The 23,209-nt window shown below is 50.9% G+C and overlaps 1 protein-coding gene across 1 annotated transcript in view; it reads right to left on the bottom strand.

The window, feature by feature from the left end:
- HEATR1 (HEAT repeat containing 1) overlaps positions 1 to 23,209 on the bottom strand; it is an 81,053-nt gene that overhangs the window by 8,334 nt on the left and 49,510 nt on the right. The window contains exons 25-38 of the mRNA XM_038760952.1: positions 23,011 to 23,114; positions 21,257 to 21,400; positions 18,423 to 18,541; positions 18,200 to 18,321; positions 14,606 to 14,734; positions 11,721 to 11,951; positions 11,463 to 11,592; positions 9,345 to 9,505; positions 7,349 to 7,395; positions 6,928 to 7,051; positions 3,884 to 4,024; positions 3,473 to 3,768; positions 1,490 to 1,640; positions 1,186 to 1,344 (exon numbers count right to left, since the gene is read on the bottom strand). Of these exons, the coding sequence (XP_038616880.1) occupies positions 1,186 to 1,344; positions 1,490 to 1,640; positions 3,473 to 3,768; positions 3,884 to 4,024; positions 6,928 to 7,051; positions 7,349 to 7,395; positions 9,345 to 9,505; positions 11,463 to 11,592; positions 11,721 to 11,951; positions 14,606 to 14,734; positions 18,200 to 18,321; positions 18,423 to 18,541; positions 21,257 to 21,400; positions 23,011 to 23,114 (2,058 nt within the window). The remainder of the gene's footprint in view (positions 1 to 1,185; positions 1,345 to 1,489; positions 1,641 to 3,472; positions 3,769 to 3,883; positions 4,025 to 6,927; positions 7,052 to 7,348; positions 7,396 to 9,344; positions 9,506 to 11,462; positions 11,593 to 11,720; positions 11,952 to 14,605; positions 14,735 to 18,199; positions 18,322 to 18,422; positions 18,542 to 21,256; positions 21,401 to 23,010; positions 23,115 to 23,209) is intronic.

A 23,209-nucleotide genomic window follows, 5' to 3' on the forward strand; every position in this document is an offset into this window, starting at 1 on the left:
ACAGATGAGGAAAATCACAGGTTCTAATCCCGGCTCTGAACCTTGTCAGCTGGGTGATTTCGGGCAAGCCACTTCACTTCCCTGGGCCTCAGTGACCTCATCTGTAAAATGGGGATTAAGACTGTGAGCCCCACTTGGGACAACCTGATTACCTTGTATCTCCCCCAGTGCTTAGAGCAGTGCTTGGCACATAATAAGGACTTAACAAATACCATCATTATTTATTATTATTATTTTCATTCAATCATACGTACTGAGCGCTTGAAAGAATACAATGTAAAGACACAGTCCCTGCCCACAACGAAGCAGCGTGGCTTAGTGGCAAGAGCCCGTGGGAGTCAGAGGTCATGGGTTCTAATCCTGGCTCTGCCACTTCTCTGCTGTGTGACCTCGGGCAAGCCACTTCACTTCTCTGGGCCTCAGCTACCCCACCTGTAAAATGGGGATTAAGACCGTGAGCCCCACGGGGGGCAATCTGATTAGCTTGTATCTACCCCAGTGCTTGGCTCATAGTCAGCGCTTATCATCATCATCATCATCAATTGTATTTATTGAGCGCTTACTATGTGCAGAGCACTGTACTAAGCGCTTGGGAAGTCCAAATTGGCAACATACAGAGACAGTCCCTACCCAACAGTGGGCTCACAGTCCAAAAAATACCATCATCATCATTATTATGATGTTGCCAACTTGTACCTCCCAAGCGCTTAGTACAGGGCTCTGCACACAGTAAGCGCTCAATAGATACGACTGAATCAATCAATCGCATTTACTGAGCGCTTCCTGTGGGCAGTACTAAGCGCTTGGGAAGTCCCAGTTGGCAACATCTAGAGACGGTCCCTACCCGACGGTGGGCTCACACAGTCTAGGAGGGGGAGACAGAGGACAAAACACATCAACCAAATAAAATGAATAGCTATGTACACGTAAAATAGAGTAATAAATCCATAATAAATCCAGGTGCTGTGGGGAAGGGAAGGAGGATTGAATGAATGAATGAATGAATGAATGAATGAGCTTAACAGTCCGGAAGGCTTTCTTTATGGGCCCAGGACGGCGAGCCACCAACCCGCCGGACACTCCGTCCAAATCCTGCCGGCCGGCGGCTCGAGCCGGGGCGTTGATGGGTTTAAGGAGCGCCGCGGGGGCCCGATACCCTCTCCCCACGGGGCACCCCGATCAAACCTTGCGCTTCCGCTCCAGCTCCTCGTAGCACTCGGTGACGGCGGCCAGGAAGACCCGGGGCGCCAGCGTGGTGGCCAGGGCCGCCTCCAGGGCCAGCACGCGCTGGTGGGCTTGGGAGGCCGGACTCAGGCTCCCCGCGATCTTCTTCACACGCACCACCTGGGTGGGGACGGCAGAGAACTTCCTGCCGTCACACGGGCGCCGGGCCGGGACCGGCGGCCTGCTCGCCCGTCACCCGCGACCCCCCTCCGGAGCGGTGACGGTCGGGCCTCCCCCCCGGCCGGCTCGGCTCCCGGAGGCTCACCTGGAAGAGGATCCTGCGCAGGTAGGGGCTGAGGAAGTGCGGGAGGGTCTCGACGACCTTCTGCAGGGCCGTCACGGCGCTCAGCAGGTACACCTCGCTCGAGACCAGCTCCTTGGACCGCTCCAGGGTCTTCAGCAGCGCGGGCATCAGGCTGGGGAAACCGCAACAAGTCTGGCCGTGCCCGCCGGCATCGGGCTCACGTCCCCTTTTAGACCGTGAGCCCACTGTTGGGTAGGGACTGTCTCTATATGTTGCCGATTTGTAATAATAATAATAATAATAATAATGACATTTATTAAGCGCTTACTCTGTGCAAAGCACTGTTCTAAGCGCTGGGAAGGTTACAAGGTGATCGGTTTGTCCCACGGGGGGCTCACAGTCTTCATCCCCATTTTACAGATGAGGTAACTGAGGCACGGAGAAGTGAAGTGACTTGCCCAAAGTCACACAGCTGACAATTGGCAGAGCCGGGATTTGAACCCATGATTTGTACTTCCCAAGCGCTTAGTCCAGTGCTCTGCACATAGTAAGCGCTCAATAAATACGATTGATGACGACGATGATCCCGAAGCCCCTACTTAAATCATTTATTGATTTCTATTGATGTCCGCCTCCCCCTTGAGATTGGGAGCTCGTTGTGGGCAGGGAATGCATCTGTTTACCATTCTATACTTAAATCATTTATTGATTTCTATTGATGTCAGCTGACAATTGGCAGAGCCGGGATTTGAACCCATGATTTGTACTTCCCAAGAGCTTAGTACAGTGCTCTGCACATAGTAAGCGCTCAATAAATACGATTGATGATGATGATGATGATCCCGAAGCCCCTACTTAAATCATTTATTGGTTTCTATTGATGTCCGCCTCCCCCCTTGAGATTGGGAGCTCGTGTGGGCAGGGAAAGCGTCTGTTTACCGTTCTATACTTAAATCATTTACTGATTTCTATTGATGTCCGCCTTCCCCTTGAGATCGGAAGCTCACTGTGGGCAGGGAACGCGTCTGTTTTCCGTTCCACTGTCCTCTCCCAAGGTCTTAGTACAGTGCTTTCCACACACCGGGCGCTCCATAAATACGACTGAAAGCTCGTTGTGGGCAGGGAATGTGTCTTTCTGTCCATAAATACCACTGAAAGCTCGTTGTGGGCAGGGAACGTGTCTTTCTGTCCATAAATACGACTGAAAGCTCGTTGTGGGCAGGGAATGTGTCTCTCTGTCCATAAATACGACTGAAAGCTCGTTGTGGGCAGGGAATGTGTCTCTCTGTCCATAAATACGACTGAAAGCTCGTTGTGGGCAGGGAATGTGCCTTTCTGTCCATAAATACGACTGAAACTTGTTGTGGGCAGGGAATGTGTTTTTCTGTCCATAAATACGACTGAAACTTGTTGTGGGCAGGGAATGTGTCTTTCTGTCCATAAATACGACTGAAAGCTCGTTGTGGGCAGGGAACGTCTCTTTCTGTCACTCAACTGCAGTAATAGTAATAATGGCATTTATTAAGCGCTTACTATGCGCAAAGCACTGCTCTAAGCGCTGGGGAGGTTACAAGGTGATGAGGTTGTCCCACTGGGGGCTCACAGTCTTAATCCCCATTTTCCAGATGGGGTAACTGAGGCCCAGAGAAGTGAAGTGACTTGCCCCAAGTCACACAGCTGACGGTTGGTGGAGCCGGGATTTGAACCCATGACCTCCGACTCCAAAGCCCGGGCTCTTTCCACTGAGCCACGCTGCTTCTTTTGGTATGGTGCTTTGCGCACGGTGAGCCCTCAATCCGACCGCCTGACTGAAAGCTCCCCGGGGTCAGGGAGCGGGTCTGTTCTTCCGTGCTCTCCCAAGCGATCGGTCCAGCGTTCTGCACGCAGTGAGCGCTCCACTGGACTTCCCAGGCGCTTAGTCCAGTGCTCTGCACACAGTAAGCGCTCAATAAATACGATTGAATGAATGAAGGAATCAAACCGAGCGACTTGCGGCGAGCGTACCTGGGGAGCTGCGGGATGGCCAGGGCGCCCAGGGCGCAGGTGACCTCGGCCGCGCAGAGCAGCGCGCTGCCCAGCACGTTCCTCTCTTCCTTCCCCTCCCGGGCGATCAGCCTGACCACGGCAGCCAGCACGGGGACGAAGGATTTGGGATTTTCGGGCCCGAGGCCCCGGCAGAGGAGCTTCAGGCTGTAGAGTGCCGTCTGCCTGTTGATGGCCTGTTCCTCCTCCTCCTCCGCTTTGGTCTTCCGCACCGCGATGGCCAGGAGGTCCGGGACAACTTTCAGCAGGAGCTCCACCTTTGCGGGGACAACGCCGCCGGCCCGCTCTTAAATAACGGCTCCGGTCTGGGGGCCGCGCGTGATTCCCACCGGACGCGGGGCGGGACGGAAAGGGGAGCGCCCGCGGCATTACCTGGTCCCGTGACCACTCGGGCCGCAGATGCAGCTGGTTATTCAAGAGCTCCATCGCTTTTCGCCGCACCGAAGGCAGTTTGTTGACCATCAGCCCTTTGATCATGGGCAGGAAGGTCTTCATCGGCAACAGGGCGTTGACCTGTGGGCGGGAAAGGCCACCAGGGTTAGCCGTCGTCCTCCCGCGGCCCGGCTGAGGAGGGTGGAGGGTTCACTCACTCAATCGTATTCATTCATTCAATCGTATTTATTGAGCCCTTACTGTGTGCAGAGCACTGTACTAAGCGCTTGGGAAGTACAAGTTGGCAACATATAGAGACGGTCCCTACCCAACAGCGGGCTCACAGTCTAGAAGGGGGAGATGGACGACAAAACATATAAACCAAATAAAATAACATATAGAGACAGTCCCTACCCAACAGCGGCCTCACAGTCTAGAAGGGGGAGAGAGACAACAAAACATATAAACCAAATAACATATAGAGACAGCCCCTACCCAACAGCGGGCTCACAGTCTAGAAGGGGGAGATGGACGACAAAACATATAAACCAAATAAAAAAACATATAGAGACAGTCCCTACCCAACAGCGGGCTCGGTCTAGAAGGGGGAGACAGACAACAAAACATATAAACCAAATAAAATAACATATAGAGACAGTCCCTACCTAACAGTGACCTCACAGTATAGAAGGGGGAGACAGACAACAAAACATATAAACCAAATAAAATAACATATAGAGACGGTCCCAAACCCAACAGCAGGCTCACAGTTTAGAAGGGGGAGAGAGACAACAAAACATATAAACCTAATAAAATAACATATAGAGACTGTCCCTACCAAACAGCGGGCTCACAGCCTAGAAGGGGGAGACGGATGACAAAACATATAAACCAAATAAAATAACATATAGAGACAGTCCCTACCCAACAGCGGGCTCACAGTCTAGAAGGGGGAGACAGACAACAAAACATATAAACCAAATAAAATAACATATAGAGACAGTCCCTACCTAACAGTGACCTCACAGTATAGAAGGGGGAGACAGACAACAAAACATATAAACCAAATAAAATAACATATAGAGACGGTCCCAAACCCAACAGCAGGCTCACAGTTTAGAAGGGGGAGAGAGACAACAAAACATATAAACCTAATAAAATAACATATAGAGACTGTCCCTACCAAACAGCGGGCTCACAGCCTAGAAGGGGGAGACGGACGACAAAACATATAAACCAAATAAAATAACATATAGAGACAGTCCCTACCCAACAGCAGGCTCACAGTCTAGAAGGGGGAGACAGACAACAAAACATATAAACCAAATAAAATAACATATAGAGACAGTCCCTACCTAACAGTGACCTCACAGTATAGAAGGGGGAGACAGACAACAAAACATATAAACCAAATAAAATAACATAGAGACGGTCCCAAACCCAACAGCAGGCTCACAGTTTAGAAGGGGGAGAGAGACAACAAAACATATAAACCTAATAAAATAACATATAGAGACTGTCCCTACCAAACAGCGGGCTCACAGCCTAGAAGGGGGAGACGGATGACAAAACATATAAACCAAATAAAATAACATATAGAGACAGTCCCTACCCAACAGCAGGCTCACAGTCTAGAAGGGGGAGACAGACAACAAAACATATAAACCAAATAAAATAACATATAGAGACAGTCCCTACCTAACAGTGACCTCACAGTATAGAAGGGGGAGACAGACAACAAAACATATAAACCAAATAAAATAACATATAGAGACGGTCCCAAACCCAACAGCAGGCTCACAGTTTAGAAGGGGGAGAGAGACAACAAAACATATAAACCTAATAAAATAACATATAGAGACTGTCCCTACCAAACAGCGGGCTCACAGCCTAGAAGGGGGAGACGGACGACAAAACATAGAAACCAGATAAAATAACATATAGATACAGTCCCTACCCAACAGCGGGCTCGCAGTCTAGAAGGGGGAGACAGACAGAAAAACATATAAACCAAATAACATAGAGAGACAGACCCTACCCAACAGCGGGCTCACAGTCTAGAATGGGGAGACAGAGAACAAAACATATAAACCAAATAAAATAACATATAGAGACAATCCCTACCCAACAGTGACCTCACAGTATAGAAGGGGGAGAGAGACAACAAAACATATAAACCAAATAAAATAACGTATAGAGACTGTCCCTACCCAACAGTGGCCTCACAGTCTAGAAGGGGGAGACAGACAACAAAACATATAAACCAAATAAAATAACATATAGAGACAGTCCCTACCCAGCAGTGACCTCACAGTCTAGAAGGGGGAGACAACAAAACATTTAAACCAAATAAAATAACATATAGAGACAGTCCCTACCCAACAGCGGGCTCACAGTCTAGAAGGGGGAGAGAGACAACAAAACATAGAAACCAAATAAAATAACATACAGAGACAGTCCCTACCCAACAGCGGCCTCACAGTCTAGAAGGGGGAGACAGACAAAAAGACATATAAGCCAAATAAAATAACATATAGAGACAGTCCCTACCCAGCAGCGGGCTCACAGTCTAGAAGAGGGAGACAGAGAACAAAACATATAAACCAAATAAAATAACATATAGAGACAGTTCCTACCCAACAGCGGGCTCACGGTCTAGAAGGGGGAGACGGACGACAAAACAAAGCATGTGGACAGGTGTCAAAACCGTCAGAATAAATAGAATTATAGCTGCATGCACATCATTAATAAAATAAAAATAGTAAATATATACAGGTAAAATAGAATAATAAATCTGTACAAATACATACGAGTGCTGCGGGGAGGGGAAGGACGGAGGGCAGAGGGGAGGTCTGTAAGTGGACGTACGGAGGGGGCTGGTTTGTCGGCCCGTGAGCTGGAAATTTCCCTCCCCGGAGCGGAGCTGGCCGGGTTACGCCCGTTCCCGCCGGGATCGGCGGCAGCTCCGGAGTGCCTTGGTTGGGATGTTTGCGATTCCCAAGGCTGGAGGCGGGGGGGAGGGGGGGGAAAAGCAGGCGGCTCACCTTGTCCAACAGGTCGTAGGCCTTGCTGAGCAGGGCCCGCCAAAACTTGGCCGTCAGCTTGTCTTGGTTGTTCTCCACGGAGCGGACCACCGTGTTGATGTAACAGAGGACTTCTTCTAAGAACCTGAAACCGGGAGGAGACGCTCGGCCGTTGGGATGGTGGTGGAATAAACACCCCCTCTCCCCACGCGACTCCACGGGACAGCAACGCTGGCTTCTCCAGGCCCAGAAAAAGCACCTCGACCTTTCATTCGTTCCGTCATATTTATTGAGCGGCTACAGCGCGCAGAGCACTGTACTAAGCGCTTGGAAAGTTCAATTCGGCAACAGATGGAGACGATCCCCGCCCACAAGGGAACCTCTTCCTTGAGCCCGAGAGAAAACTTAGGATGTTAAGGAGAGCGGGGAAAAGCGGACTTACCTCTGTTGGAGGTTTTTTAATTGTTTGGTGTTATTGGATTCGGCCACCTGGTTCGAGGAGAAAATGAACGAAAATTGCCCGGTCAGCGGGCTAAACTAGACGAGGGTCCTCGCCTGCCCCTCAGATTCATTCATTCATTCATTCAATCGTATTTATTGAGCGCTTACTGGGTGCAGAGCACTGCACTAAGCGCTTGGGAAGTACAAGGTGGCAACATCTAGAGACGGTCCCTACCCAACAACGGGCTCACAGTCTAGAAGGGGGAGACAGAGAACAAAACATATTAACAAAATAAAATAAATGGAATAAATATGTACAAATAAAATAGAGTAATAAATACATACATATATACAGGAACGACCTGAACGACCCCAGATCCAGCCCGTTGACCCACCACCCCACATGTCCCCAAATGAGGTTTTATTTTCAACATCCACCGTCCACCCACAAAAGGCTGCCCGATCGACCTCGCCGGGAGCCATGCTGGCGTGCAGCACAGCGTTTGGCGCTTATTCGTGGCTCATTATCATCAATCATATTTACTGAGCGCTTACTATGTGCAGAGCACTGTACTAAGTGCTTGGGAAGTACAAGTTGGCAACATATAACATATTGGCAACATATTGGCTTATTAGATGGAGCCTGGGAGTCAGCAGGACCTGGGTTCGAATCCCAGCTCTGCCACCTGCCTGCTGTGCGGCCCTGGGCGAGCCACTTCGCTTCTCTGGGCCTCAGTTCCCTCATCCGTAAAATGGGGATTAAGACCGTGAGCCCCATGTGCGGCGTGGCTCAGTGGAAAGAGCCCGGGCTTTGGAGCCAGAGGTCATGGGTTCAAATCCCGGCTCCGCCAATTGTCAGCTGGGTGACTTTGGGCAAGTCACTTCACTTCTATGTCCCTCAGTTCCCTCATCTGTAAAATGGGGATGAAGACTGTGAGCCCCCCGTGGGACAACCTCATCACCTTGTAACCTCCCCAGCGCTTAGAACAGTGCTTGGCACATAGTAAGCGCTTAATAAATGTCATCATAGACGGGTTCAAATCCCGGCTCCACCGGTTGTCGGCTGTGTGACCTTGGGCAAGTCACTTCACTTCTCTGCCCCTCAGTTACCTCATCTGTAAAATGGGGATGAAGACTGTGAGCCCCCCGCGGGGCAACCTCATCACCCTGTAACGTCCCCAGCGCTTAGAACAGTGCTTTGCACATAGTAAGTGCTTAATAAATGCCATTATTATTATTATTATTATGTGGGACAGGGACTGTGTCCATCCTGATTATCTCATCTCCCCCAGTGTTAGAAGAGTGCCTGGCCCATAGTAAGCGCTAAACAAATGCCACCATTATTATTATTATTATCATCAGTGTGTGGGCCCCAGAAATACCACTAATATTATTATATTTTCTGTGGCATTCGTTAAGCGCTTACTATGTGTCAAGCAGTGTCCTGAGCGCTGGGACGCAGGTAAGTACATCAGCAGGGATAAAAGTCCCTGTCGCACCTGGGACTCACAGACTGAGCAGGACGGAGGACGGGCATCGAATCCCCTGTTTGCAGTTGGGGAAACTGAGGCCCAGAGGAGTGAAGCGACCTGCCCCAAGCCCTGTGCAGCAGGCAAGCGGTGGGGCCAGGATTAGAACTCGGGTCCCGGGGGTCCGTGCTTTATCCGCTAGGGCCCGCTGCTTCTCCAGAGAGGCTTCTGGGGAAGACCACGACGCCGTGGCTCAGTGGAAAGAGCCCCGGCTTTGGAGTCAGAGGTCATGGGTTCGAATCCCAGCTCCGCCACACGTCTGCTGTGTGACCTCGGGCAAGTCACTTCACTTCTCTGAGCCCCAGTTACTTCATCTGTAAAATGGGGATTAAGACTGTGAGCCCCACATGGGACAACCTGATCACCTAGTATCACCCCAGTGCTTAGAAGAGTGCTTTACACATAGTAAGCGCTTAACAAATGCCATCGTCATTATTATTATTATTATTATTAATAAATCCTTCGGACCTTGGCGATGAAGTCCCGGGAGGCGAGGAGCTGCGTCATAAAGGACAGCGACAGGAATTTAAAGTGGCGGAGCTGCTTGCTGGTGTGGGTTCCCACGTCGAAGATCTGCACCGTCTGCGTCTGACTTTTGGCCTTGGGGAATCTTGTCTTTTTGGGCTCCTCTGGAAAAAAAAATACAGTGAGATGTTCATTCATTCATTCATTCAATCGTCTTTATTGAGCGCTTACTGGGTGCAGAGCACTGTACTAAGCGCTTGGGAAGTCCAAGTTGGCAACATATAGAGACGGTCCCTACCCAACAGTGGGCTCACAGTCTCGAAGGGGGAGACAGAGAACAAAACAAAACATACTAACAAAATAAAATAAAGTATGTACAAGTAAAATAGAGTAATAAATACGTACAAACATATATTCATTCATTCATTCAATCGTATTTATTGAGCGCTTACTGGGTGCAGAGCACTGTACTAAGCGCTTGGGAAGTCCAAGTTGGCAACATATAGAGACAGTCCCTACCCAACAGTGGGCTCACAGTCTAGAAGGGGGAGACAGAGAACAAAACAAAACATACTAACAAAATAAAATAAAGTATGTACAAGTAAAATAGAGTAATAAATACGTACAAACATATATTCATTCATTCATTCAATCGTATTTATTGAGCGCTTACTGTGTGCAGAGCACTGTACTAAGCGCTTGGGAAGTCCAAGTTGGCAACATCTAGAGACGGTTGTTCTCCATTTCCTCCTCCAAGTCCAGAGCTGCTGCTCTGAAGGCGGTGGAGATTTTCTTCTTTTTTTACATGTCGGATATAGCTATAATTCTATTTATTCTGACGGTTTTGATACCTGTCTACGTGTTTTGTTTGGCTGCCCGTCTCCCGCTTCTAGACTGTGAACCCGTTGGTAGGGACCGTCTCTAGATGTTGCCGACCTGGACTTCCCAAGCGCTTAATACAGTGCTCTGCACACAGTAAGCGCTCAATAAATACGACTGGATGAATGCTTAGCACAGTGCTCTGCACACAGTAAGCGCTCAATAAATGCGACTGAATGAATGAATGAGAGTACAGTACAAGCATAACTGTACAACTTGACACCCGTCCATGTTTTGCTTTGTCGTCTGTCTCCCCTTTCTAGCCTGTGAGCCCGCTGTTGGGTAGGGACCGGCTCTATAGATGTTGCCAACTTGGACTTCCCAAGCGCTTAGTCCAGTCTGCACACAGTAAGCGCTCAATAAATACGACTGAATGAATGAGTCAGTTTGGATCTGCCCTCGTCCCCGGGCAGGAGGTTGCATTTGGGGGTATTTTCAGCCCCTTTCCTGTCTCCGCCTCAGTTTAGTGCTTTGACTTCCCAGTGGCCTCCTGCCAACAACCTCGTTTTGATCGATCTTCTCTTCCTCCTAGACCGTGAGCTCGTTGTGGGCAGGGAATGTCTCTGTTTATTGCCGGGTTGTCCTCTCCCAAGCGCTTATTACAGTGCTCTGCACATGGTACCTCGTTCCTCACCGTACCTCGTTCTCGCCTGTCCCGCCGTCGACCCCCGGCCCACGTCACTCCCAGGGCCCGGAATGCCCCCAATCCCTCTGCCCCTCCGCCAAGCTAGCTCTCTTCCTCCCTTCAAGGCCCTGCTGAGAGCTCACCTCCTCCAGGAGGCCTTCCCAGACTGAGCCCCTTCCTTCCTCTCCCCCTCGCCCCCCCTCCATCCCCACCATCTTACCTCCTTCCCTTCCCCACAGCACCTGTATATATGTTTGTACATATTTATTACTCTATTGATTTTACTTGTACATATCTATTCATTTTATTTTGTTAGTATGTTTGGTTTTGTTCTCTGTCTCCCCCTTTTAGACTGTGAGCCCACTGTTGCGTAGGGACTGTCTCTATATGTTGCCAATCTGTACTTCCCAAGCGCTTAGTACAGTGCTCTGCACATAGTAAGCGCTCAATAAATACGATTGATGATGATGATGATGGTAAGCGCTCAATAAATACGATTGGCCGACCGTATGAATGAATGGACGGCACTCGGGCGGCGGGTTCTGCTCGAATCGTCCCCCTTGTCCCCTCTCCTTCCCTTCTCTTCTCCTCACGGGCCCCCGGTTTGGGTTCCCTACCTTCCTCTTTGTTCTCGGGCAGTCCCGTGAGGTACTGGAGAATCTTCAGCAGACTCCGGAACTGTTGCTGGGCCCCGAATTCACAGCAGATCGAAATCCAGAATTCGGTGTCCGCCTCCAAGACGGCGTCCTGCTTAAGGCCAAGGGAACAGGGGGAACAGGTGGCTCCTTGACCGCCATTTTCCCCGGAGGGAGGAAAACCCCCCACGGACACATCCTGCCGTGCCCTCCGGCTCCCGGGCTGGTCCTGGCTCTCACCTTCTCTCCGGCGGCGGCCACCAGCACGGTCTTGGTCACGTACTGCTCGAAGAGCAGGCCGAGGAGGGCCCAGAGGAAGTCGTCCGCGCCCAGGGTGTTCACCAGCTGCACCAGGATGGGCAGGCGTCGGTGCTCGGGCACGTGGGGCAGGGCGTCCACAAACACGTTCATGATCTTCACCACCATCTCCTCCAGGTTCCCCTGGACGGCTTCCGAGCCCCTCTTGTCCGCCTGCGGCCACGGGGAACCATTATTCACACGTTCTTATTTATTGAGGGCTTACCACGTGCACAGCACTGTGCTGAGGGCTTGGGCGAGGACGGTATTATTAGGGGCGGGGGCCCCCCGAGAGGTCATCTGAACCCATGGCCTCTGACTCTCAAGCCCGTGCTCTTTCCACCGAGCCACGCTGCTTCTCTTAATCCGCATTTTACGGATGAGGGAACTGAGGCACAATGAGGCGACTCGTCCGAGGCGGAGCTGGGATTAGAACCCAGGTCCTCTGACTCGGAGGCCCGGGCTCGAGCCCCTACGCCCACGCTGCGTCTCCGACCGTGTTAAAGGAGTCGGGAGCGGAAAGCGAGCCAGCCATCCCTCCTCCCCCTCCCCACAGCATCTGTATATATGTATTTATGTTTGTACGTATTTATTACTCTACTTTATTTGCCCACATTTATTTTCTTTTGTTAATATGTTTTGTTTTGTGGTCTGCCTCCCCCTTCTAGACTGAGAGCCCGCTGTTGGGTAGGGACCGTCTCTAGATGTTGCCAACTTGGACTTCCCAAGCGCTTAGTACAGTGCTCTGCACACAGTAAGCGCTCAATAAATACGACTGAATGAATTAAATACGAATGAATGAGAGAGAGGCCGGGGACGTGAGGGGCCACCGGCCTGGGACTGTGGGAAAAATGCTGCAATAGAGGGCCCTGCTACAATCGTCTCTCTTGCCGCCTCTTCGAGGATCGGAGAAGCGTCTCCACCCCGGAAACAGCAACCTCAGTGACTTTTGGTTAAATTCCTTAAATTGGGAGACACCTCCCACTCCCCTGGTCCCCCCTCCGCCCCCCCGAGGGCCGGGACTCGGTCCAAACGTTGGCTCCTTTGCAAGCAGTTTGGGCCACGGGCCTCCTCCCATGGTAGGACCCTCTAAACAAAGAGAAGCAGCGGGGCTCAGTGGAAAGAGCCCAGGCTTTGGAGTCAGAGGTTCAAATCCCGGTTCCGCCAACTGTCAGCTGTGGGACTTTGGGCAAGTCACTTCACTTCTCTGGGCCTCAGTTCCCTCATCTGGAAAATGGGGATTAAGACTGTGAGCTCCCCCGTGGGACCACCTGATCACCTTGTAACCTCCCTGGCGCTTGGAACAGAGCTTTGCACATAGTAAGTGCTTAATAAATGCCATCAATATTATTATTATTATTATACTTCAAGCTCTGCTCCAAACTGTCTGTGTGCTACATCTCATTGTGGGTAGGAAATGTGACTGTTTATTGTGGTAGTGTACTCTCCCAAGCGCTTAGGACAGTGCTCTGCACACAGTAAGCACTCACTAAATGAGAAGCAGCGTTGGCTCAGTGGAAAGAGCCCGGGCTTTGGAGTCAGAGGTCACGGGCTTGAATCCCGGCTCCATCAATTGTCAGCTGTGTGACTTGGGGCAAGTCACTTCACTTCTCTGGGCCTCAGTTCCCTCATCTGTAAAATGGGGATTAAGACTGTGAGCCCCCCTGGGGGACAACCTCATCACCTTGTAACCTCCCTGGCGCTTGGAACAGAGCTTTGCACATAGTAAGTGCTTAATAAATGCCATTATTATTATTATTATACTTCAAGCTCTGTTCCAAGCTGTCTATGTGCTACATCTCGTTGTGGGTAGGAAATGTGACTGTTTATTGTGGTAGTGTACTCTCCCAAGCGCTTAGGACAGTGCTCTGCACACAGTAAGCACTCACTAAATGAGAAGCAGCGTTGGCTCAGTGGAAAGAGCCCGGGCTTTGGAGTCAGAGGTCACGGGCTTGAATCTTGGCTCCGCCAATTGTCAGCTGTGTGACTTTGGGCAAGTCACTTCACTTCTCTGTGCCCCAGTTCCCTCATCTGTAAAATGGGAATTAAGACTGTGAGCCCCCTCGGGGGACAACCTGATCACCTTGTAACCTCCCCAGCGCTTAGAAGCAGCGTGGCTTAATGGAAAGAACACGGGCTTGGGAGTCAGAGGTCACGGGTTCTAATCCCGACTCCGCCGCTTGTCAGCTGTGTGACCTTGGGCAAGTCACTTCACTTCTCTGGGCCTCAGTGACCTCATCTGTAAAATGGGGATGAAGACTGATTACCTTGTACCTACCCCAGCGCTTAGAACAGTGCTTGGCACATAGTAAGCGCTTAACAAACACCAACATTACTATTATTATTAGAACAGTGCTTTGCCCATAGTAAGCACTTAATAAATGCCATTATTATTATTATTACTATTGTTGCCAACTTGTACTTCCCAAGTGCTTAGTACAGTGCTCTGCACACAGTAAGCGCTCAATAAATACGATTGATGATGATGATTATTATTAAATACGACAATGAATAAATCGCAAGCATGAACCCAATTTTACCTCCTTACCATTTTTTTAAAAAAAAGTACTTTCCAAAACGACCGGAATAGAAGGCTGGCTCGGAAATCCGTGGACTTTTCTCATCTCTTCACCCCCAGCAGCTCAGCCTAGCCGCCCGCCAATGCCCGTCACGCACCCTAACCTGAGGCCGGGAGCCTGGAATGGCCTCGCCGTTGGGAAATCAGCCCCGGAAAAGCAGCCGGGCTGGGTGGAGAGCTCCCGGGGCTGTCGGGATGCTTCCCGTCGCCTACGTCACTTCGGAGACGGCGCGCGGCCCAGCCGGCCTACCTGAATGAGAGCCGGGATGACCATCTGCACCGTTTTGTTGATGACCTGGAAGCTGTACGAATCGTCGAGGCGCATGACGTTGGCTCCCATGAAGGTGAAAATGGGCATGATGTTGTGCAGAACTTTATCCTGGAAGAAACCACAAAGACCGCGCTTTGGCTCGCGGGTCACGGACGGGGAAACTTCTAAACCCGGCCCCGTTTCGGGCTTCCGTTCACAGTGTGGATCCGGAGGTGGACGGGGAAAAACCCCAACGGCAACGGCACGACTGGGGTTTGAGTCGCCGCTTCATTCATTCATTCAATCGTATTTATTGAGCGCTTACTGTGTGCAGAGCACTGTACTAAGCACTTGGGAAGTACGAGTTGGCAACTACAGAGACGGTCCCTACCCAACAGCAGACTCACAGTCCCAGCACTTAGAATAATACTAATGATGGCATTTGCTAAGCGCTTACTACGTGCCAAGCCCTGTCCTAAGTGCTAGGGGGAATACAAGGCCATCCCTACTCTGCTAATCGTCAGCTGTGTGACTTTGGGCAAGCCACTTAACTTCTCTTTGCCTCAGTTACCTCATTTGTAAGATGGGGATGAAGGGTGCGAGCCCCCCGTGGGACAACCTGATCACCTTGTAACCTCCCCAGCAGTTAGAACAGTGTTTTGCACATAGTAAGAGCTTCAGAAAAGTCGGGATTGGAACCCAGGTCCTCTGATTCCCAGGCCTGTTCTCTCTTCCCCAGGCCATGCTGCTTACTGTATTATGGTCTCTGTACAGACCACGGTACGGAAGCTGCCCCTTCCCTTTGGTCATTTCCCCTTAGAATCTCTTCCTCCACCGCAATGGCCTTGCCAAGATCCAGGGCCCGGAATTCCCCGTGGTATCCCAGGAACGGAGGTATCACGATTAGACAGAGAGGCGAAAATGTGGCTTAAGATGAGCACCGTGGCCTAGGGGAAAGGACACGGGCTTTGGAGTCGGAGGACGTGGGCTCTAATCCCGGCTCTGCCACTTATCTGCCGTGTGACCCTGGGAATATTTATGCATATTTATTACTCTATTAAATTAATTAATGACGTGTATAGAGCTATAATTCTATTTATTCTGATGGTACCGACACCTGTCTACCTGTTCTGCTGTCTGTCTCCCCCTTCTAGACTGGGACAGACGCAAGTCAGTTAGGTTGGACACAGTCCCTGTTCCGCATGGGATACATAAGTCTTCTAGATGTGAGCCCACTGTTGGGTAGGGACCGTCTCTATACATTGCCGATTTGTACTTCCAAAGCGCTTAGTACAGTGCTCTGCACACAGTAAGCGCTCAATAAATACGACTGAATGAATGAGTGAACAAGTGAACGTAGGGTTCTGGCACGTAAACCAAAGGTGAGTGTAGGAAAAAAAAGAGATTGAATCCTCTGTTCCAGCTCAATCCCTGGGCGACGTGACAATTCTCTCTTCTGGGCCCCAAACCATCCCTTTTTGGCAGTTCAACCTGGATCTCGTCCCACCGCCAGTTTCTTCAATCAGATGGATTATTATTGGTTTTTTTAATGGTATTTGTTGAGCGCTTACTATGTGCCAGGCACTGTTCTTAGCACTGGGATAGAGACAGCACCTTGGCACACTTGGGCTCACGCTCTCAATCCTGTTTTAGACGCGGTAACCGAGGCCCAGAGCAGTGGAAGTGACTTGCCCAAGGTCGCACGGCAGACGAGTGGCAGAGCCGGGATTAAAATCCAGGTTTACTGTGTGCAGTGAGTGGGAGAGTACGATATGATGGAGTTGGAAGACAACAATAAATACGATTGATTGATTGATTAGACATGTTCCCTGCCTAAGACGAGCTTACGATCTTCTTGAACCACATTCCTAATTGTCAACAAATGGCAGGGTGCAATCAACAATAAAGGTGAATGAATGAATGAATGGTCACTTCTCTTTCTGTGCCTCAGTTACGACAGCTGTAAAATGGGGATTAAGACTGTGAGCCCCGCGTGGGACAGGGACTGTGTCCAACCTGATTACCTTGCATTTACTGCAGTGCTTGGCACATAGTGCTTAACAAATACCGCAGTTATTATTATTACCCACAGCTACACGAGTAGGGAGTTTGCTGTAGCAGACCGGTCTCCAGATCGGTACGATTTAGTGGACAGAACAGACGGGGGACATGGGTTCTTACACCAGCTCGGCCGCCTCCTTCTAGAGAAGCAGCGTGGCGTAATGGAAAGAGCAAGGGCCTTAAGCGCTTAGTACTGTGCTCTGCACACAGTAAGCGCTCAATAAATACGATTGATGAAGGGCCTCGGAGTCGAAAGGACCTGGGTTAATAATAATAATGCCTGCTGTGTGACCTTGGGCAAGTCACTTCTCTGAGTCTCAGTTACCTCATCTGTAAAATGGGGATTAAGACTGTGAGCCCCACAGGGGACAACCTGAGACCTTGTATCTACCCCAGTGCTTAGAAGAGTGCTTGGCACATAGTAAGCGCGTAACAAATTATTAATCATTATTATCATCATTATAATATAATGATATACTATCATATATATAATATAATATTATGATACTGCTATTATCATAGTCATCATTATTATTATTATTATTTCTAATCCCGGCTCTGCCGCTTGCCTGCCGTGTGACCTCGGTCAAGTTGCTTCACTTTTCTGGGCCTAAATTACTACGGCTGGAAAATGGGGATCAAGACTGTGAAGCCCCATATTAGAACAAGGCTTGGCACATAGTAAGCGCTCAACAGATACCATCATCATCGCAAGGACAACCCAATTACCTTTCTACCCACATCAGCGCATAGTATGGCATATAGTAAAGGCTTAATGAATACCATTAAAATAAAAAAAGCCTTCTAGACTGTGAGCCCGCCCGACTCTATATGCTGCCAACTTGTACTTCCCAAGCGCTTAGTCCAGTGCTCTGCACACAGTAAGCGCTCAATAAATACGATTAACGAGTTCCATTAAAATAAAAAAGCCTTCTAGACTGTGAGCCTGCCCGTCTCTATATGCTGCCAACTTGTACTTCCCAAGTGCTTAGTCCAGTGCTCTGCACACAGTAAGCGCTCAATAAATACGACTGATTGATTGATTAACAAGTTCCATTAAAATAAAAAAAGGCTTCTAGACTGTGACCCCGCCCGTCTCTATATGTTGCCAACTTGTACTTCCCAAGCGCTTAGTCCAGTGCTCTGCACACAGTAAGCGCTCAATAAATACGATTGATTAACGAGTTCCATTAAAATAAAAAAAGGCTTCTAGACTGTGAGCCCGCCCGTCTCTATATGCTGCCAACTTGTACTTCCCAAGCGCTTAGTCCAGTGCTCTGCACACAGTAAGCGCTCAATAAATACGACTGAATGAATGAAAAAAAAGCCGAAACAGAGGGCGTGAATTTAAGGAGGACCGATCCACGGCGGCCCATTTCTGAACCGGGAACGAACGAGGTCGTCGCGGCGAGACAGAACAGCCTGAGATGAAGCAGCTCATTCTCGTTCTCCCCGTGGCAGATTCCGTATTTCTGCCGCTTCCCGGGATCTCGGGCCCGGAGGCGGCGACCCCCTTGCGGAGACGGGACTCACGGGGAAAATGGTGGCGGCGGTCCCGAGGAGCAGGAGGGCGTGGTGGTGCGTCTGGGGCATCTCGGACAGCCGCACGCACTGGACAATCAGCTCCACGTTGAATTTCTCTTCGTCGAGAACGTCTGAGGGGAGGGAGGCCCCCCGGCCCCGGTTACTAGGCACGGCCCTTCCCGTTCCCCCCGTCCGCCGGTCCCGGCCGAAGGGCCGGACGTGGCTCTTTTACCTTTGGGGATCCGGGCCCCATCCGGGGACAGCTTCTGACAGATGCTCAGCAGGCAGCTCAGGATCAGCTGCTTCGTGTACTCCAGGTTTCTCTGCTCCGACGGCAAGAGTTCCAAGCACCTGTGGGGCCGGGACAGCCTCGTGTTAGGCCACGGGGGAACGGGACACATGCCTTTTAAGCTAGTAGAAAAAAAAAAACCTGGCACGCCACGTGTACTCGGAACTCGGGCTCCGTCCTCCGAAGGGCCTAATGTAGAACGCTGCTCTTGTCTGAGGCAAGAAGCGCCCACGAGGGGCCTGAAAATAATTTTAAAATCCCAGAGTCCAGCCCTGGGAGCCAATCGGAGCCCGTTGTTGGGTAGGGATGGTCTCTATCTGTTGCCGAATTGGACTCTCCAAGCGCTCACTACGCAGCAGGCGCTCAATAAATATGAAGGAATGAATCGGAGAGGTCAGGCGACACGCCTTTTAAGCTAGTAGAAAAAAAAAAACCTGGCACGCCGTGTGTACTCAGAACTCGGGCTCCGTCCTCCGAAGGGCCTAATGTAGAACGCCGCTCTTGTCTGAGGCAAGAAGCGCCCACGAGGGGCCTGAAAATAATTTCAAAATCCTGAAGTCCAGCCCTGGGAGAGAATCGGAGCCCGTTGTTGGGCAGGGATGGTCTCTATCTGTTTGCCGAATTGGACTCTCCAAGCACTCAGTACGCAGTAGGCGCTCAATAAATATGAATGAATGAATCGGAGAGGTCAGGCGACACGCCTTTTAAGCTAGTAGAAAAAAAAAGCTGGCACGCCGCGTGTACTCGGAACTCGGGCTCCGTCCTCCGAAGGGCCTAATGTAGAACGCCGCTCTTGTCTGAGGCAAGAAGCGCCCACGAGGGGCCTGAAAATAATTTCAAAATCCTAGAGTCCAGCCCTGGGAGCCAATCGGAGCCTGTTGTTGGGTAGGGATGGTCTCTATCTATGCCGAATTGGACTCTCCAAGTGCTCAGTACACAGTAGGCGCTCAATAAATACAAATGAATGAATCGGAAAGGTCAGGCGAGCCAGTCCCCCGCCTCCATGCAGGGGAAAGGCTTATAATCTCCCAGGACGCTCGCTGACTGTTCTCTCACACTTCCCCTTACCCTACCACATCCCTCGGACAGCCCGGATTTTCTCCTGTTGATGCATTTAACTAAAGTTCTTCCTCACGAACGGCCAGAAGCTCTCCTGCTTCCGCTGAAGTCCACCCGCCTCCTCTCCGGTTCTCGGGGGGGAGCTCTCTAGGGGGGTTCGGCGGGGAAGCCTGGGGGGCATGAGGGCTTGGCTGATGGATGCCAAAGTCAGAGACATGAGGCAAGCGGGAACTTCATCATCATCAATCGTATTTATTGAGCGCTTACTATGTGCAGAGCACTGTACTAAGCGCTTGGGAAGTACAAATTGGCAACATATAGAGACAGTCCCTACCCAACAGTGGGCTCACAGTCTAAAAGGGGGAGACAGAGAACAAAACCAAACATACTCACAAAATAAAATAAATAGGATAGATATGTACAAGTAAAATAGAGTAATGAATATGTACAAACCTATATACATATATACAGGTGCTGTGGGGAAGGGAAGGAGGTAAGATGGGGGGATGGAGAGGGGGACGAGGGGGAGAGGAAGGAAGGGGCTCAGTCTGGGAAGGCCTCCTGGAGGAGGTGAGCTCTCAGCAGGGCCAACCTGAGCAGAAGGCCTCTGTCACCGCCTTTCCGCCGGCCCGGCCGGGTGGGGAAACGGCCCTGGCTGGCCCGCCCAGGGACGCGCCCCTCGGGACACGGTCACGTGAATATCACGTGGGCCACTATGTGCTGAACGCCGGGGGCCGATTCAAGGCCCTACTGAGAGCTCACCTCCTCATCATCACTGAGCCCCTTCCTTCCTGTCCCCCTCTCCATCCCCCCCCATCTTACCTCCTTCCCTTCCCCACTGCACCTGTATATACATTTGTACATATTTGTTACTCTGTTTATTTACTTATTTATTTTACTTGTACATATCTATTCTATTTATTTTATTTTGTTAGTATGTTTGGTTCTGTTCTGTCTCCCCCTTTTAGACTGTGGGCCCACTGCTGGGTAGGAACTGTCTCTATATGTTGCCAAGTTGGACTTCCCAAGCGCTTAGTACAGTGCTCTGCACACAGTAAGCGCTCAATAAATACGACTGATGATGATGATGATGAAGGTTAGGAAACCGGGATACAGCTCCTGTCCCTCCTGCGGCTCACAGCCCCGTTTTACAGCTGAGGAAACCGAAGCCCGGGCGGATTAAGTGACCCGTCCGAGGTGCCACTGAGAGAGCTGTGGGATTTGCTCTCGTCCACCCCAACAGATGAATCACCGCCACCACGGAGAGGAGATTTCTCACACCCCGGGCTGACCGCCGCCTGAGATCCGGCCCGACAGACTGAGCCCATTCCCTCCTCTCCCCCTCGTCCCCTTCTCCATCCCCCCCATCTTACCTCCTTCCCTTCCCCACGGCACCTGTATATATGTTTGTACATATTTATTACTCTATTTATTTATTTTACTTGTACATATCTATTCTATTTATTTTATTTTGTTAGTATGTTTGGTTTTGTTCTCCGTCTCCCCCTTTTCGACTGTGAGCGCACTGTTGGGCAGGGACTGCCTCTATATGCTGCCAATTTGTACTTCCCAAGCGCTTAGTCCAGTGCTCTGCACACAGTAAGCGCTCAATAAATACGATTGATGATGATGGGGGGCGATGACCGCGTGGAGGGGGCGGGGACGGGCTCCCGACGTGACGTCCCGCGGGCGCGACCGTGCCTCCGCGGGGCCGTTACCTGGAGAGGAGGTTGAAGAGGGCCGGCACCAGGGCCTGGGGACTGTGGAGCTTCTTCTTGTGCTGCAGCAGCTCCAGGATCAGCGTCACCCTCTGCCAAGAGACGCTGCCGACCTCCTGGACCCCCTCCGGGTCCGGCGACTTCCTGCCGCACAGAGCAGAGGGGTGAGAGCCTCTCCGCGGTAGCCGGAGACCCAAGCGCTTGCCACGGGTCAGACGCCGCTCTAAGCGCCGGGGTAGGTACCCGTTAATTAGGTCCGATTAAGTAGTCACAGTCTACGTAGGAGGGAGAACGGGGACGGAATCTCCGTTTTACAGATGAGGAAACCGAGGCCCAGAGAAGCGACTTGCCCAGGGTCCCACACGGGAGGTGAGTGACAGAGCCGGGATTAGAACCCGGATCCTTTTTTTTAGACATTTGTTAAGCGCTTACTATGTGCAAAGCACTGTTCTAAGTGCTGGGGGGATACAAGGTGATCAGGTTGTCCCACGGGGGGCTCACGGTCTTCATCCCCATTTGACAGACGAGGGAACTGGGGCTCAGAGAAGTTAAGTGACTCGCCCAAGGTCACACAGCTGACGTGGTGGAGCCGGGATTCGAACCCATGACCTTTGACTCCAAAGCCCGGGCTCTTTCCATTGAGCCAGGCTGCTTCTCAGGTTGTCCCACGGGGGGCTCACGGTCTTAACCCCCATTTTCCAGATGAGGTAACTGAGGCCCAGAGAATAATAATTATGATGGCATTTATTAAGCGCTTACTACGTGCAAAGCACTGTTCTAAGTGCTGGGGAGGTTACAAGGTGATCAGGTTGTCCCGCGGGGGGCTCACAGTCTTAACCCCCATTTTCCAGATGAGGTAACTGAGGCCCAGAGAATAATAATAATGATGGCATTTATTAAGCGCTTACTATGTGCAAAGTACTGTTCTAAGCGCTGGGGAGGTTACGAGGTGATCAGGTTGTCCCACGGGGGGCTCACAGTCTTAACCCCCATTTTCCCGATGAGGTAACTGAGGCCCAGAGAATAATAATAATAATAATGACGGCATTTATTAAGCGCTTACTATGTGCAAAGCACTGTTCTAAGCACTGGGGAGGTTACAAGGTGATCAGGTTGTCCTATGGGGGGCTCACAGTCTTAACCCCCATTTTCCAGATGAGGTAACTGAGGTCCAGAGAAGTGAAGTGACTTGCCCCAAGTCACCCAGCTGACAATTGGCAGAGCCGGGATTTGAACCCATGACCTCTGACTCCAAAGCCCGGGCTCTTTCCACTGAGCTACGCTGCTGCTCAAGGAGGCCTTCCCACACTGAGCCCCCTTTTTTCCCTCCCCTCCGGCCCCCCATCCCCCTTGTGTCTATTTGTACAGACTTATTACTCTGTTTTATCAATGATGTGTATATAGCTATAATTCTATTTATTCTGTCGGTATGGACACCTGTCTACTATTTTTTTTTTTGCTCCGTCGCCCCCTTCTAGGCTGTGAGCCCGTTGTCGGGTAGGGACCGTCCCTGTACGTTGCCGACTTGCACTTCCCAAGCGCTTAGTCCAGCGCTCTGCACGCAGTCAGCGCTCAATAAATACGACTGAATGAATGAATGGATGGATAAGGCAATGCCAGGGAGTTCCTTCTACACCGTAAGCTTGTTGTGGGCAGGGAATGCGGCGGTTTTATCGTACTCTGCCGAGCTTTTAGTACGGTGCCGTGCAGGCGGTAGGCGCTCAGTAAATACGGGGGACTGGGCCAGTTCTTACTTTTGCTGCATCTTCTGTCTCCTGGCCTGCTGGACGGTCCCCAGAGCCTTGCTCTTCTCCGGCAGCTCCAGCTCCAGCCGGATCTGCTTGGCGTTGACGGAAATCTGAAAAGACGGCCCCGTCCCTCGTTAAAATAGCCGGCCCGCCCGATTACAATGACTCTCCCCTCCTTCGAAGCCTTACTCAAGGCCCATCTCCT

This window comes from Tachyglossus aculeatus, chromosome 19 (assembly GCF_015852505.1).
Source record: "Tachyglossus aculeatus isolate mTacAcu1 chromosome 19, mTacAcu1.pri, whole genome shotgun sequence".
In the NCBI taxonomy this organism is placed as follows: Eukaryota; Metazoa; Chordata; class Mammalia; order Monotremata; family Tachyglossidae; genus Tachyglossus; species Tachyglossus aculeatus.